Below are 14,537 nucleotides of genomic sequence, written 5' to 3' on the forward strand. Positions count from 1 at the left end.
GGGGGGGAGATGGAGGGGGAGATGGAGGGGGAGATGGAGGGGGAGATGAGGGGGAGATGGAGGGGAGATGGAGGGGGAGATGGAGGGGAGATGGAGGGGGAGATGGGGGGAGATGGAGGGGGAGAAGGAGGGGGAGATGGAGGGGGAGATGGAGGGGGAGATGGAGGGGGAGATGGAGGGGGAGATGGAGGGGGAGATGGAGGGGGAGATGGAGGGGGAGATGGAGGGGAGGGAGGGGGAGATGGAGGGGGGAGGAGATGGAGGGGGAGAGGGGGAGATGGGGGGAGATGGAGGGGAGATGGAGGGGGAGATGGAGGGGGTGATGGAGGGGGTGATGGAGGGGGTGATGGAGGGGGTGATGGAGGGGGATGGAGGGGGTGATGGAGGGGGTGATGGAGGGGGTGATGGAGGGGGTGATGGAGGGGGTGATGGACGGTGGAGGATGGGATCGTGGGTGGAGGATGGAGGGGAGATGGAGGGTGGAGGATGGAGCGGGAGATGGAGGGTGGAGGAAGGAGGGGGAGATGGAGGGTGGAGGATGGATGGGGTGATGGAGGGGGAGATGGAGGGTGGAGGATGGAGGGGGAGTTGGAGGGGGAGATGGAGGGTGGGGGGGACGGAGCATGGAGGGAGGGAGAGATGGAGGGTGGAGGTGGAGGGGGAGATGGAGGGTGGAGGACGGAGGGTGGAGGACGGAGGGGGGGTGGAGGGAGAGATGGAGGGTGGGGGGAGACGGAGGGTGGAGGGAGGGGGAGACGGAGGGTGGAGGGAGGGAGAGATGGATGGAGGGGCAGATGGAGGGTGGAGGGAGGGGCAGATGGAGGGTGGAGGGAGGGGGAGATGGAGGGTGGAGGGAGGGGGAGATGGAGGGTGGAGGGAGGGGGAGATGGAGGGTGGAGGGAGGGGGAGATGGAGGGTGGAGGGGGGAGGTGGAGGGTGGAGGGAGGGGGAGGTGGAGGGAGGGGGAGGTGGAGAGTGGAGGGTGGGAGAGATGGAGGGTGGAGGGTGGGAGAGATGGAGGGTGGAGGGTGGGAGAGATGGAGGGTGGAGACAGGGAGAGATGGAGGGTGGAGGGAGGGAGGGATGGAGGTGGAGGGAGGGAGAGATGGAGGATGGGGAGGGAGAGATGGAGGATGGGGAGGGAGAGATGGAGGATGGGGAGGGAGAGATGGAGGATGGGGAGGGAGAGATGGAGGGTGGAGGGAGGGAGAGATGGAGGGTGGAGGGGGGGAGTGATGGAGGGTGGAGGGAGGGGGGTGATGGAGGGTGGAGGGAGGGGGTGATGGAGGGTGGAGGGAGTGGGTGATGGAGGGTGGAGGGAGTGGGTGATGGAGGGTGGAGGGAGGGGGTGATGGAGGGTGGAGGGAGGGGGTGATGGAGGGTGGAGGGAGGGGGTGATGGAGGGTGGAGGGAGGGGGTGATGGAGGGTGGAGGGAGGGGGTGATGGAGGGTGGAGGGAGGGGGTGATGGAGGGTGGAGGGAGGGGGTGATGGAGGGTGGAGGGAGGGGGTGATGGAGGGTGGAGGGAGGGGTGATGGAGGGTGGAGGGAGGGGGTGATGGAGGGTGGAAGGAGGGGGTGATGGAGGGTGGAGGGAGGGGGTGATGGAGGGTGTAGGGAGGGGGTGATGGAGGGTGGAGGGAGGGGGTGATGGAGGGTGGAGGGAGGGGGTGATGGAGGGTGGAGGGAGGGGTGATGGAGGGTGGAGGGAGGGGTGATGGAGGGTGGAGGGAGGGGTGATGGAGGGTGGAGGAGGGGGTGATGGAGGGTGGAGGGGAGGGGGTGATGGAGGGTTGGATGGAGGGGGTGAAGGAGGGTGGAGGGAGGGGGCGATGGAGGGTGGAGGGAGGGGGCGATGGAGGGTGGAGGGAGGGGGCGATGGAGGGTGGAGGGAGGGGGCGATGGAGGGTGGAGTTAGGGGGTGATGGAGGGTGGAGGGAGCGGGTGATGGAGGCTGGTGGGAGGGGGTGATGGAGGTGGAGGGAGGGGGTGATGGAGGGTGGAGGGAGGGGGTGATGGAGGGTGGAGGAGGGTGGAGGTAGGGGGTGATGGAGGGTGGAGGGAGGGGGTGATGGAGGGTGGAGGGAGGGGGTGATGGAGGGTGGAGGGAGGGGGTGATGGAGGTTGGAGGGAGGGGGTGATGGAGGGTGGAGGGAGGGGGTGATGGAGGGTGGAGGGAGGGGGTGATGGAGGGTGGAGGGAGGGGGTGATGGAGGGTGGAAGGAGGGGTGATGGAGGGTGGAGGGAGGGGTGATGGAGGGTGGAGGGAGGGGTGATGGAGGGTGGAGGGAGGGGGTGATGGAGGGTGGAGGGAGGGGGTGATGGAGGGTGGAGGGAGGGGGGTGATGGAGGGTGGAGGGAGGGGGTGATGGACGGTGGAGGGAAGGGGTGATGGAGGGTGGAGGGAAGGGGTGATGGAGGGTGGAGGGAAGGGGTGATGGAGGGTGGAGGGAGGGGAGGATGGAGGGTGGAGGGAGGGGAGTATGGAGGGTGGAGGGAGGGGAGGATGGAGGGTGGAGGGAGGGGAGGATGGAGGGTGGAGGGAGGGGAGGATGGAGGGAGGGGAGGATGGAGGGACGGGAGGATGGAGGGACGGGAGGATGGAGGGTGGAGGGAGGGGAGGATGGAGGGTGGAGGGAGGAGAGGATGGAGGGTGGAGGGAGGAGAGGATGGAGGGTGGAGGGAGGAGAGGATGGAGGGTGGAGGGAGGAGAGGATGGAGGGTGGAGGGAGGAGAGGATGGAGGGTGGAGGGAGGATGGAGGGTGGAGGGAGGAGAGGATGGAGGGTGGGTGGTGGAGGGAGGGGCAGAGAGAGTTTGTACCACACAGCCACACTCGAACATCTTTGAACTGGGGGGGAGAAAAAGTTGTGAGCAACTTTTGTTTTTCCAAAACTGAGCGCAACTTTTATCTGGGGAGTGGGGAGATGTTGTGATTCCTTCCTGGAATTTCCTGTCGGGGAGTGCTGAGCATCTTCATGGAAGTTTTTTTAAAATATATATAAATCCCCCCCTCCCCTCCCCTCGGGGGGCTGTTTGCCAGAAAGTTTGGTGAAACTGACTCCCCAGTGTTGCTACAGTCAGCAATGTATCTCCCATCAGCACAGCGCTCCCTCCCTCCTCAAAACCTTTCACCACATTCCCACACTCCCTAAAATAACCCCCCCCCCCCCCCCCCCCCCCATCCAAAATCCAGAGATGAGCATCCTTGTTTCTTTTTTTAAAAAGTCAAGTATTAAAGGTCAGGCAAGTGTACTTACGCTTGACTTTGTTGGGGTTGAGTTGTTTGCGACGAGACATGGTGGTGATGATGATGCTGCTGCTGCTGCTGCTGATGTGAAGCTGGGAGGGAGGAGGGGGAAAAAACTTTTTTTTTCTAAAAGTTTGTTCCGGAACGAAATCAAAATGGCGTTAGTTGTGGATGTGGATAGGCAGCACATTTAAAACACACCTCCCTCCCTCCTCCTCTTCTTCCTGCTCCCTGGGAAAGATAACAGGGAGGGAGAGAGTTGGAGCTGGTGCGGGTTCTATTGCCTTCTCTCTCTCTCTCACACACTCACTCTCTCAAGTCTCTCTGAACCTGATAAGTAAACCCATCACGTGGGACTCTGCTCTCTCTCTCTCTGTTGGTCTCCAAGGGACGAACTCAATTGCCTTTGCTTTTCTGTGTGTGTGTGTGTGTGTGTATGTATATGTGTGTGTCAGATAAACACACGCAGCATCTACAACAGGAGGGGTCTCTCTAGAGCAACTGTTCACCGCCACTGCAGGAGGAGAGGGGATTAGAGAGAGAGAGGCGAGAGAAACCTGCACAGGTACCAACCCAACCTTCATCCTCCCTCCCCATTGCTTTTTGGGGATTTCCTCTCCTGGGCTCCAGCAGAGGGAGAAGAGAGAGGGAGGGAGGGGGAGGAATCAACTTGTGTGCGGGAAAAAAAAGTTGAGATGTGCCAGTGTATCATTCCTCAACTGCCCCCTTTTCAAACTCATCTGCCTCTTCCCCCCTCCCACACCACTAGCACCCCCTCCTTTTCATGCACCGCTCCTCCTCACTGAATGGACTGTGGCATGCTGCTTGTAGTCCACAATAGTTTTATTCTCTCTCTCTCTCTCTCTTTCCCGGGGAAAAGTTACATCGCTAACGTTCAGCAGCAGCTCGCCTGCTTGCCTGGAAGGAAGTTTGCAAACTCTGCCTTTCGTAATCATCCCATCTGTTGAATGGTGTGTACAGCACGTTTTAAAACTCCCAGCCTGCGTTACACTGGAATCCTTCGCAACGCTCCGTCTCCCCTTCGGGAAATGCACTCTTTTTGCAACGTGTCCTTCGATTTCATAAATAAAATCGGAAATTAATCTGGGTGACTTTGCAGGGTCTTTTTTTTTTGAGCAATCCAAACTGATACTGAAAGCATCCTGTGCCTGTGCAAAGCGATATCTGTGCATTGTACAATAAAGTTCGTAAGTTACTTTTAACTTCCATTTCCACCACCCCCATCCTCATTTGGCAGGAAGTACCACTTTAATTTATATCGAATATATGTTACACAGGCTTTCTTTGCGTGTCCTTGTCATCATTTAAATATTGTCAAAGTGACGCCAGTTCCTTTCTCCTGTAATGCCTCCCCATGGATTGCAGTTTCAAAACTCGGTGCTGTGTGTGGATGGGGGGCAACTTTGCAGTATCAGCGGTGAAATTTTTTTTTCTTGTCTTAATATTGGCATGTACAAAATGGATCCCTTTATTATTGACATCTGTAAGTACCTTTTTTTTTACCACAAACTGTGGGCAAGCAGCAATCACATCTACTTAAACACACTTACATGCTGCCTAATATTCATAGTGCCACTTGTTGCATTTATTGTCTTTTCCCAAAATCTGGACCTGAAAATAAAAATACTTGTTTGCAATCTTCAAAGTATAACTGGACTATTTATTTAATCCAATACCAGGATTTCAGATTTTTGGGTGTAATTGACCGTATGTTCATCCTGACCTGTAACAATTCTTTTCTCTAATATCGCAAATTATTAACCCTTTGAAGTTATACTGACATTTCTGTGCAGTTGTAATCAGACGAGTGTTCATTGCAAGGCAGCTTAAGTTAATGTGCCCTATTCCATTTTCTAACATTTAAAAAGAAAAGATTTTGGAGGTTTAGGAAACACATTTCAGCACTTGAGTCACAAGGATGAGCACATTGGCATCAATTTCATCCCCCTTTATTAATGTGCATAACAAGCCTACTTGTGACAATAAAGATTCTTATTATCATTATTATTATAATTGTACGCCACTCACAAATGTCACCTTTAATGGACCAAACTTTTGCGGGTGACATGGTAGAACAGTGGTTCGCACTGTTGATTCACAGCGCCAGGGTCCCAGATTCGATTTCCGGCTTGGGTCACTGTCTGTACGGAGTTTGCACGTTCTCCCTGGATCTGGGTAGGTTTCCTCCGGGTGCTCCAGTTTCCTCCCACAAGTCCCGAAAGAAGAGCTTGTTAGGTGAATTGGCCATTCTGAATTCTCCCTCTGTGTATCCGAACTGGTGCTGGAATGTGGCGACTAGGGGCTTTTCACAGTAACTTAATTGCAGTGTTAATGTAAACGTACTTGAGACAATAATAAAGATTATAAACATTTCCAGTTATTCATTTTTCTCTCTCTGCAGGTCTATTTGTACTTGTCCTCTCTCATAAACCTGTATTCAACATTTGGAGTCATGTTCAAAGCAGTTTAAGCTTAGTGATTAGGCTTTCCTGCTAACCTTCGTCCATTTAGCAGTCAATAGAATAGCATGCAACTGCCTGCCATTCTGTAAACACAGGACAAGGTACAGCTCTGCAATGGGTTTAACAATTGTAGCTAAGTGTTTTTTTAGATAGACCATCACAGAGCAACAGGAATAAAGTTCAGATCGGACGAACGTGTGTGATTTATTTAATAGACAAGGCACCAGAATAGAGGAGGGTGAAAATTCTACGCACACATATAGATTAAAAATAAAAAAACATGCATAGGTGATTTCAACAAAATGTAAAAATGGAACTGGACTGGTGCCATGGAGAATGAAGGCTGTTGCTAATCTGAAAATGTGACAATTAATAACAGGCAGGCTTCTGGCTGTACCATCAATGAAATAATGAAATGATTCCTTGGTCCATAAAGAATAGTCAGAAGAAAATGATCCCCATAAATCAATGTAAATAAGTATTGCCAAGGTACAAATTATCTGTGAGTCCAATTGGACCTTGGTTATAATTATTAATTTATCAGTGTTGGCCATGACAGTAGAATATTATAGCTGCTGCACGTTTGTGTTACAGAATGTCACTTTATTAGGCGCAGCATTGCTGGGCTCTCCTACAAGTGGGGCACTCATGCTGCCCAATTATAAAATAGAACATCACAGGGTTATAACGATAATTGGGGGTCGGTTAGCTCAGTTGGCTGGATGGCTGGTTCATGATGTGGAGTGACGCCAACAGTGTGGGTTCAATTCCTGTACCACCTAAGGTGATCCATGCCTTCTCAACCTTGCCCCTCGCCTGAGGAGTGGTGATCCTCAGGTTAAATTGCCAGCTCTCTCTCTCAAAGGAGAGATGGGACAATGGCAACTTTCTCTTTTCTTTCATAACAATAATGTGAACTGGATGTCATGATTTTTTTTTTGCCTGTGATCTTTTCAAGTGAAAATTAATAGCACACTTTATAAAAAATAAATTTAGAGTAGCCAATTATTTTTCTTTTTCCAATTAAGGAGCAATTTAGCATGGCCAATCCACCTAAACAGCACATCTTTTTGAGTTGTGGTGAAACCCACGCCGACACGGGGAGAATGTGCAAACTCCACATGGACAGTGACCCAGGTCCTCAGGACCGTAGGCAGCAGCGCTAACCACTGTGCCACCGTGCCACCCCGATTTCTGTTTAAAAACCTGACTGTCAATGTGTTTTCCTGTCCCCATTTTATTTTGCTTTATTCACAGTTGAAAGGGGAAGTGCTATGCCAGACAACGCTTGCCAAGTGGCCAGGACCAGCGATTTCCAAACACTCTGGGTGTGAGGTGTCCTACCAATTACTGAGGCAGTCCAATGTATTCCTTATGTTCATGAATCTCTGGGGAAATAACCTCAGCGAGGAATTCATTAACTTTTGAACCTCCCTTTTCTCTCAGTTTCATAATTTTTATGTAACTAGTTTGACTACGTTTTGGCTTAAAACCTCAACACATGCATGGAACTACATTCCAAATCTTTTCTGCAGAAAAATGGTCCAAAGTACCAAAACATGAGGCTCATATATACTCTTGAGTCAAGTTTTGTCTTAATAACTGCTTCTCAGTCTTTCACAATCAAACTTAAAATGAATGAAGTAAAAAAAATGCACCCGTCAAGAAAACTAATCTACCCTTACTTATGTTCTTCAGCTCCATATTGCTCTTTTAATTGAATAGCTATCAAACTACACTCTGCATTACATAGAATTTACAGTGCAGAAGGAGGCCATTCGGCCCATCGAGTCTGCACCGGCTCTTGGAAAGAGCACCCTACCCAAGGTTAACACCTCCACCCTATCCCAAGAACCCAGTAACCCCACCCAACACTAAGGGCAATTTATCATGGCCAATCCACCTAACCTGCACATCTTTGGACTGTGGGAGGAAACCGGAGCACCCGGAGGAAACCCACGCACACACGGGGAGGATGTGCAGACTCCGCACAGACAGTGACCCAAGCCGGAATCGAACCTCGGACCCTGGAGCTGTGAAGCGATTGTGCTATCTACAATGCTACGGTGCTGCCCTAATTAGTTACTAGTAGTTAGCTTACTAGTAGTTAGCAAAGAGAATACAGTACATATAATTCTGTTAAACTAATGAAATCTGTTCTCTATTCATCATGGATATTATTATCCTCTGTCTGTACTGATAATCTTTATAATTATTAATATCTCGAAAATAGACAAAGCTATTCTCCTAGAAGTGTGGGAACAAAAGGCCATTTAACCCCTTAAGTATGATCCACTATTCACAGAAATTGCTGAATCTGAACTTTAACTCTCTGTACATCTGTCATTACCTCATTATCACTTATTAGCTTTGGTTAATCAAAATCTATCAAACTAAAATTTTAAAATAAATTTAGACTACCCATTTTTTTTTCCAATTAAGGGGCAAATTAGCGTGCCTAATCCACCTAGCCTGCACATCTTTGGGTTGTGGGAGCAAAACCCACGCAAACACGGGGAGAATGTGCAAACTCCACACAGACAGTGACCCAGAGCCGGGATTGAACCTGGGACCTCAGCGCTGTGAGGCAGCAATGCTAACCACTACACCACCGTGCTGCCCCCAACTCAAATTTAAAATAAAGAGTTGATCTAACATCAGTTGCCATTTGTGAGTTCCACCACTTGTATGTACAAGTGTTTCCGAATTTCACTTCTGAAAGATCTGGCTGTCATCTTTAGGCTCTGCTCCCAGACGTAGACTCTCCAAATATCTTTTCCCCTTAATACCTTAACTTGGATCAATGCGTCCTTAACCCTCTAAAATGTCATGAAATACAACCCAGTTTGTGTAATATCTCTCTTAATTTAACCCTTGGAAGTTCAAGTATTGTTCAGGTAAATACACATTGCACTCCCTCCAAAGCTAATATAAAGTGTGCTCAGGACTGCTCAGTGCTCCAGGTGCGATCTAACAGGAGCTTTGTGTAGCTGAAGTATGACTTCTACCCCTTGTACACTAGTCCTCCAGATCCAAAGGCCAGCGTTCCATTAGAATTGTTGATTATGAGGGCAGCACGGTGGTGCAGTGGGTTAACCCTGCCGCCTCACGGCACCGAGGTCCCAGGTTCGATCCTGGCTCTTTGTCACTGTCCATGTAGAGTTTGCACATTCTCTCCGTGTCTGTGTGGGTCTCACCTCCGCAACCTAAAGATGTGCAGGGTAGGGGCTAAATTGCCCCTTAATTGGGAAAAAAAAATTGGGTACTCTAAATTTAGAAATAATTTTTTTTTTAACGAGGTTTCATATTTTATTTCAGAAGATTCAATTTGGGGCAAAACGCAAAAGGTTGGAGTAGTCAGAACACAAAATGCTCACATGGATATAGTCTATTTGTTTCACATTGACACAGCCATTCAAAAGCTGCTAAAAATGATTCCTGCTCCAAGTTTAAAGTTCAAAAACATAAAGTTCAGTTGAGGCTGTACCGATATCTGCCATTGGTCGCTTATCTGGATTGTTCATCTGCAGCCATTAAAACATGATTAGTTCACTCAGTCTTGAATTTCCCTCTTACATATGGGATACGGTCAACTATTACTCTCCAATCTGTCGCGTACACCAGTACCACACAACCAACACCTCCCCATGTTGCCATTGTTTGAATCCAGTTCTTTATCAACTGGACGTAACTGGGTCCGATTAATTTCGCCAACATCCCGGTTACCGCTCACTGACCCACTCATTTAGAAATAATTTTTGATTATTTTCTGTGTCAGTTCATGATAGTTTAATGATCTGTCTGCATATTCTTTTCAACCAGGTTCTTTTCAACCTCCGCTGTTTCTAACCTTTCACCAAACTGAAAGCATTCTGTTCTACCCCTTTAAGGTCCGAAGAAGGTGACCTGACACCTATCTATGGTGAAATCCATCTGCCACAGTTTTTTCTATTCACTTAATCCATTAATATCTATTTGCAATTTTCTCTTCCATCTACAATACTTAGGTTGCCGCCTATATTTGCGTAATTGGAATACTTGGATATGTGGCTCTCTATGTCCCGAGCGGAATCTAACGGAAATGTTTCCAAGTGTCATTTATGGCGGGTTCTGCTGGTAGTTTCCTGCCGACTTTGTCGGTAAGTTCCCACCGCTATCGAATGACTCTTCGGACGTGATCTACCGGCCACGCTGCGCCCGAATAGCAGCACGCTGCAGCGCCACAAGGCCGGTAACTGCTGGGATACCCCGCTCCCGGGATCTATCCGGCACGCCACACCTCGTAATTCTAACGCTCTTGTGGAACGTCGCGATGTGAAGCCCATCCATTGTGGGCAGGATCACCTTTTGGCAAATCGGCATATTAGAGCAAGGCAACTAGTCTCTCTCTGATATGCAGTTCCCTGAGGTAACCAAGGCATTGGGATCTACCCCATCGTCTGGGAGACCTCCGGCCTGTGCCGTTCAGCTCCGGTCTCCCAAACAGGGACCAGATGGACGGCACTCGTGGGGGCTCCCAGGGGATTGGAGACCCCAGTTACATTCCCTTTGGGCAGGGTGACACCTTTTCATTGCTTGTGCCACCTAGGCACCATTGCATTGCCTGGCACACAGGCAGTGCCATCTGGGTTCCAGCCTGGCACTGCCAAGATTCTCCCTCACCCCCAACCCATGGTCAATGTCACCCCCACACACATGGGCATTACCTTGCACCGTCCCAAGTGAGGATACCCTGCGATGGGGTCCCTGAGGGCTCCCCTCCTCAAGCCCCCTAATGCCACCTTACAGGCCCCCCACTTCCAGGACCCCCACTTTTCACCCCCCCCCCACAACCTCCCAGAGGCCCCTACTTACCTGCCCTGCACCCCACCCACCCTTCATACCACCCTCCACCCTTCTTTCATGAACTTGGCCCCCCTCAAGCCCTAACCCTTGGCAGTGCCACCCTGGCAGTGCTCCATCTGGCTTTGCAGTGCCATCTTGGCAGTGGCAGCATGGCAGTATCAAGGTTCTGCATTCTAGGGGGAGGGCCAGGGAGCCACCATGCCCTGTCCCTGACCACCCAGGGGCCTCCGATGGCCTGGGAAACACCCCCGAGTGCTGTTCTGCCTGGTCTACGTTTGTGAGGAACAGTACCGAACGGCGTCCCGCTGCAGCCTCTTTGGGGAGGCCGGTTGCTCCCAGGTGATCTCGCCGACGTTGGTTTAAGAACAACTTCAGTCAACATGGCTTGGTCATGCCCATTATGGGCAGGATCCTGATCCCAACGCCTCGCAAGATCTGTGCAGGTGTCAGTAAATACAGTGAACAGATGAGACTCTAACACAGGGCCTTACAGGATACCACTACTCACATTATGTCAGCTGGAGTGCCTGCCCATTATACAGTCCAAGGTTTCATCATTTCCACTGAGTTGTTCGGATCATAGAATTAAAAAGCTCATACGGTCGGTGTCCATTCGGCCCATCGCGTCTGTGCTGGCCCCTCAGCAGGGTCCAATACAATGGGATTGTGGGGAGAAAATCTTCAAACCCGCAAGATTAAAGTTGCCGTATGGTTATATTTTTAATGAGGATTCCGCAGTAATAGTTGTTAAAATATGCGCACGGGAAGGTGGTACACCTCACAAGGGCAAGGATGAGCCGGCTCTTTGAAGGGGTAGAAGATGTGTGCGAACGTTGCGGGGGGGGGGGGGGGGGGGGGGGGGGTGCTAATCACGTTCATATGTTTTGGTCCTGTCCAAAACTGGAGGATTACTGGAAGGAGGTGTTTAGGGTAATCTCTAAAGTGGTGCACGTGAAACTGGACCCGGGCCCTCGGGAGGCCATATTTGGGGTGTCGGACCAGCCGGGGTTGGAAACGGGTGCGGAGGCAGATGTTGTAGCCTTCGCCTCAATGATCGCCCGAAGACGGATCCTGTTGGGGTGCAGATCAACCTCTCCACTCTGTGCCCTGGCGGGGCGGGGGGACCTGCTGGAATTCTTGACTCTTGAGAAGGTCACCTTTGAACTGAGGGGAAGGATGGAGGGGTTCGACAATTCATGGGCGTTATTCAATATGCACTTTCGAGAATTGGATGACATCGAACATTAGGGTGGGTGGTTGGGGGCGGGGGACTGTATGTGTGAATGGTGACTATGGGCGATTCCTGATTCCTTTTTGTCATTTGTTTATGTTAACATGCGGGCCAATATCTGGGGTTTGGTGGGAGGGTGGGATTGTTGTTATTGATATGGGGATTGACATTGCATTCGTTACTGATTATTGTTTATTGTTGAGTGTAAATTTGGGAGAAAATGTGAAAAAAGAGAATTAAAATATTTTAAAATATATATATATATACTCAGTTTAAGCTGCCAAACATGGCTCCTTTAATTGTCTTCGTTACTGAATGTACCTTCACTACTGGGACAAGTCAGATAGACGAAGGAGGATCTGGATCCAATTTCTGAGTTTCCTGAAATCACTCGGTTTCCTTGAAGGAGAGGTAAGACTGGCCCTGGGCTTGGGAGGATATCTATCAGAAAGGGTTCTCATTCACAGCGCCGAGGTCCCAGGTTCGATCCCGACTCTGGGTCACTGTCCGTGTGGAGATTGCACATTCTCCCTGTGTTTCGCCCCCACAACCCAAAAGATGTGCAGGGTAGGTGGATTGGCCAGGCAAATTGCCCCTTAATTGAAAAAAAAAGAATTGGATACTCTAAATTTATATTTAAAAAAAGAAAAGGTTCTCACTCCCTAATTGCTGTCCAGGATCTGGACGGAGACATTCATTTGTATGGATTCCAGATGAAGACTAGACTCATAGCCGTGACCCAGCCTATATCGCCCATCCTTTGGGAAATGGTAAGCTACCTTCTTGAATACAACTGAGTGACTTGCTCGGCCATTCCAGAAGGCGTTCAAGAGTTAGCCACTTTGTTCTGGAGTCCAATGTAGGCCAGACTGGGTAAAGGCAGCAGATTGCCTCTCCTAAAGGGAACCAGACGGGGTGTTTCCAACAATCCTGTAGTCCCATGGTCACCATTACTGAGACCAGCTATTTATTTAATGAGCTGAATTTAAATCACTCAGCTGCCATGGTGGAATGTGAATTCACGTTACTGGATCGTTTGCCTCGGCCTGTGAGTTATTTGCCCCAAGTGGGACCCCCTCAGTTATTTTTTTCTCTTTGCCCAGCAAATCACCAGATTTCAGAATCTCCAAAACCAGCAACTGAAGAATTCACCCTTTCTAGTGTCTGTTTGATTTTTACGTTTTTCTCCGACAGACAATGCTCGCTTACATCTGGGGAGCTTAGACACAGGTTGGTAAGGGCTAAGCTTCGGGAACCCAATTGTATCCAAAGGGATTGCTAGAATTTAATTAACCGCACAGTTTATTAGTGCATAGGGCTGGCAAGTCTCCTGCCTTTTGTCAAGTTAGGCCATGGGGGAATTCTGCCATTGAGGTATCGGCTTGCAGCTTTAACTATTCTAGGAAATAGAAGAATCTCCGGTCCCTAATGATAGAGCTACCATTCTGAGCCCCATTAAGGAACTAAGCTAGTTGGCCAGTTATCCTCGGTCCCGTGGCGTGCTGCAGATTTGCTTAATTTAAGAATTGGATTATTGAGTCTACCAGAGAGGTTATTTAAAAAAAAATATCACCAATGTCATCCTGAGAGATTTTAAAAATAAATTTAGAGTGCCCAATTAATTTTTTCCAATAAAGGGGCAATTTAGCGCGGCCAATCCATCTACCCTGCGCATCTTTGGGTTGTGGGGACGAAACCCATGGAGAATGTGCAAACTCCACACGCTCAGTGACCCAGAGCCGGGATCGAACCTGGGATCTCGGCGCCATGAGGCAGCAGTGCTAACCCACTGCGCCACCGTGCTGCCCCACCTTCATCCTGAGAGTTAATCCAAACTCAAAGTGACACTCTGAGCAAGGATGGTAATAACTGGCTGTCCAAGAGGCAGCACGGTGGCGCAGTGGTTAGCACTGAGGACACGGGTTCGATCCCGGCGCCGGGTCACTGTCTGTGTGGAGTTTTTTAAAATAAATTTAGTGTACCCAATCATTTTTCCAATTAAGGGGCAATTTAGAGTGGCCAATCCACCTAGCTTGCACATTTTTGGGTTGTGGGGGCGAAACCCACGCAAACACGGGGAGAATGTGCAAACTCCACACGGACAGTGACCCAGAGCCGGGATCGAACCTGGGACCTCAGCGCCGTGAGGCCGCAGTGCTAACCCACTGCGCCACCGTGCTGCCCCGTCTGTGTGGAGTTTGCGCATTCTCCCCATGTCTGCGTGGGTCTCCCTCCACAACCCAAAAAGATGTGCAGGGGAAGTGAATTGGCCAGGCTGAATTGCCCCTTAATTGGAAAAAAAAGAATTGGATGCTCTAAATTAAAAAAAAAAATAACTGGTTGGCCATTTAAACGCGGGTTTAAATCCTTGGGAACCTCACCGACAGCTCACAAGCATCACAACGGGTTTTGAAGCTTTGCGTGCGATATGTGAATGTGCTGCATACAGGGGACACACTCCACACCACCCAATAGAGATTCCATCAGTTGGAGCTTCAGCAGCAACTGTTTAATGCGGAAATGATAGGCACTAAAGCCCAACACATGGTTTATTTTCCGACATCCAGGCAATGTTTCCCAGTATCTGTCGGATACTGCCTCGCTTTCCTTGTTTTTCAGACCGACATGCGCCTCGAATTAACTGGGAAGACCTGCGCGAGAGATCGTGCGATGCAGCGACCACCCCAAAGTTTGATTTTCCCACGTGTGTCATCCAGCTCCTGAGGCTCT

General features: G+C 50.1%; 2 protein-coding genes and 1 long non-coding RNA gene across 5 annotated transcripts in view; 1 reads left to right on the top strand and 2 right to left on the bottom strand.

Moving 5' to 3' along the window:
• Window positions 1-5,352, bottom strand: part of rreb1a (ras responsive element binding protein 1a) — a 233,955-nt gene extending 228,603 nt beyond the window's left edge. For 2 of the 3 annotated variants that reach the window (XM_038796626.1, XM_038796624.1), the window contains exon 1: window positions 3,259-3,451. In XM_038796626.1, coding sequence (XP_038652554.1) covers window positions 3,259-3,298 — 40 coding nt within the window. In that variant the 5' untranslated portion in view covers window positions 3,299-3,451. Of the gene's footprint in view, window positions 1-3,258; window positions 3,452-5,297 lie in introns of those variants that run through there. The other variant, XM_038796625.1, reaches the window with a different exon arrangement.
• On the top strand, window positions 3,542-4,910 carry LOC119965790. Its single transcript, XR_005460607.1, has 2 exons — window positions 3,542-3,813; window positions 4,129-4,910. It is a non-coding gene; the product is annotated as an uncharacterized LOC119965790 (long non-coding RNA).
• A 3,928-nt stretch (window positions 5,353-9,280) lies between the features above and the next one.
• Window positions 9,281-9,485, bottom strand: LOC119965597 (cytochrome b-c1 complex subunit 10-like). Its single transcript, XM_038796383.1, has one exon. It carries the CDS (start codon window positions 9,446-9,448, stop codon window positions 9,281-9,283), a length of 168 nt encoding a protein of 55 aa, XP_038652311.1. The 5' UTR covers window positions 9,449-9,485.
• Window positions 9,486-14,537: the final 5,052 nt, after the last annotated feature.

This window comes from Scyliorhinus canicula, chromosome 5, assembly GCF_902713615.1.
Source record: "Scyliorhinus canicula chromosome 5, sScyCan1.1, whole genome shotgun sequence".
NCBI classification, from domain to species: Eukaryota; Metazoa; Chordata; class Chondrichthyes; order Carcharhiniformes; family Scyliorhinidae; genus Scyliorhinus; species Scyliorhinus canicula.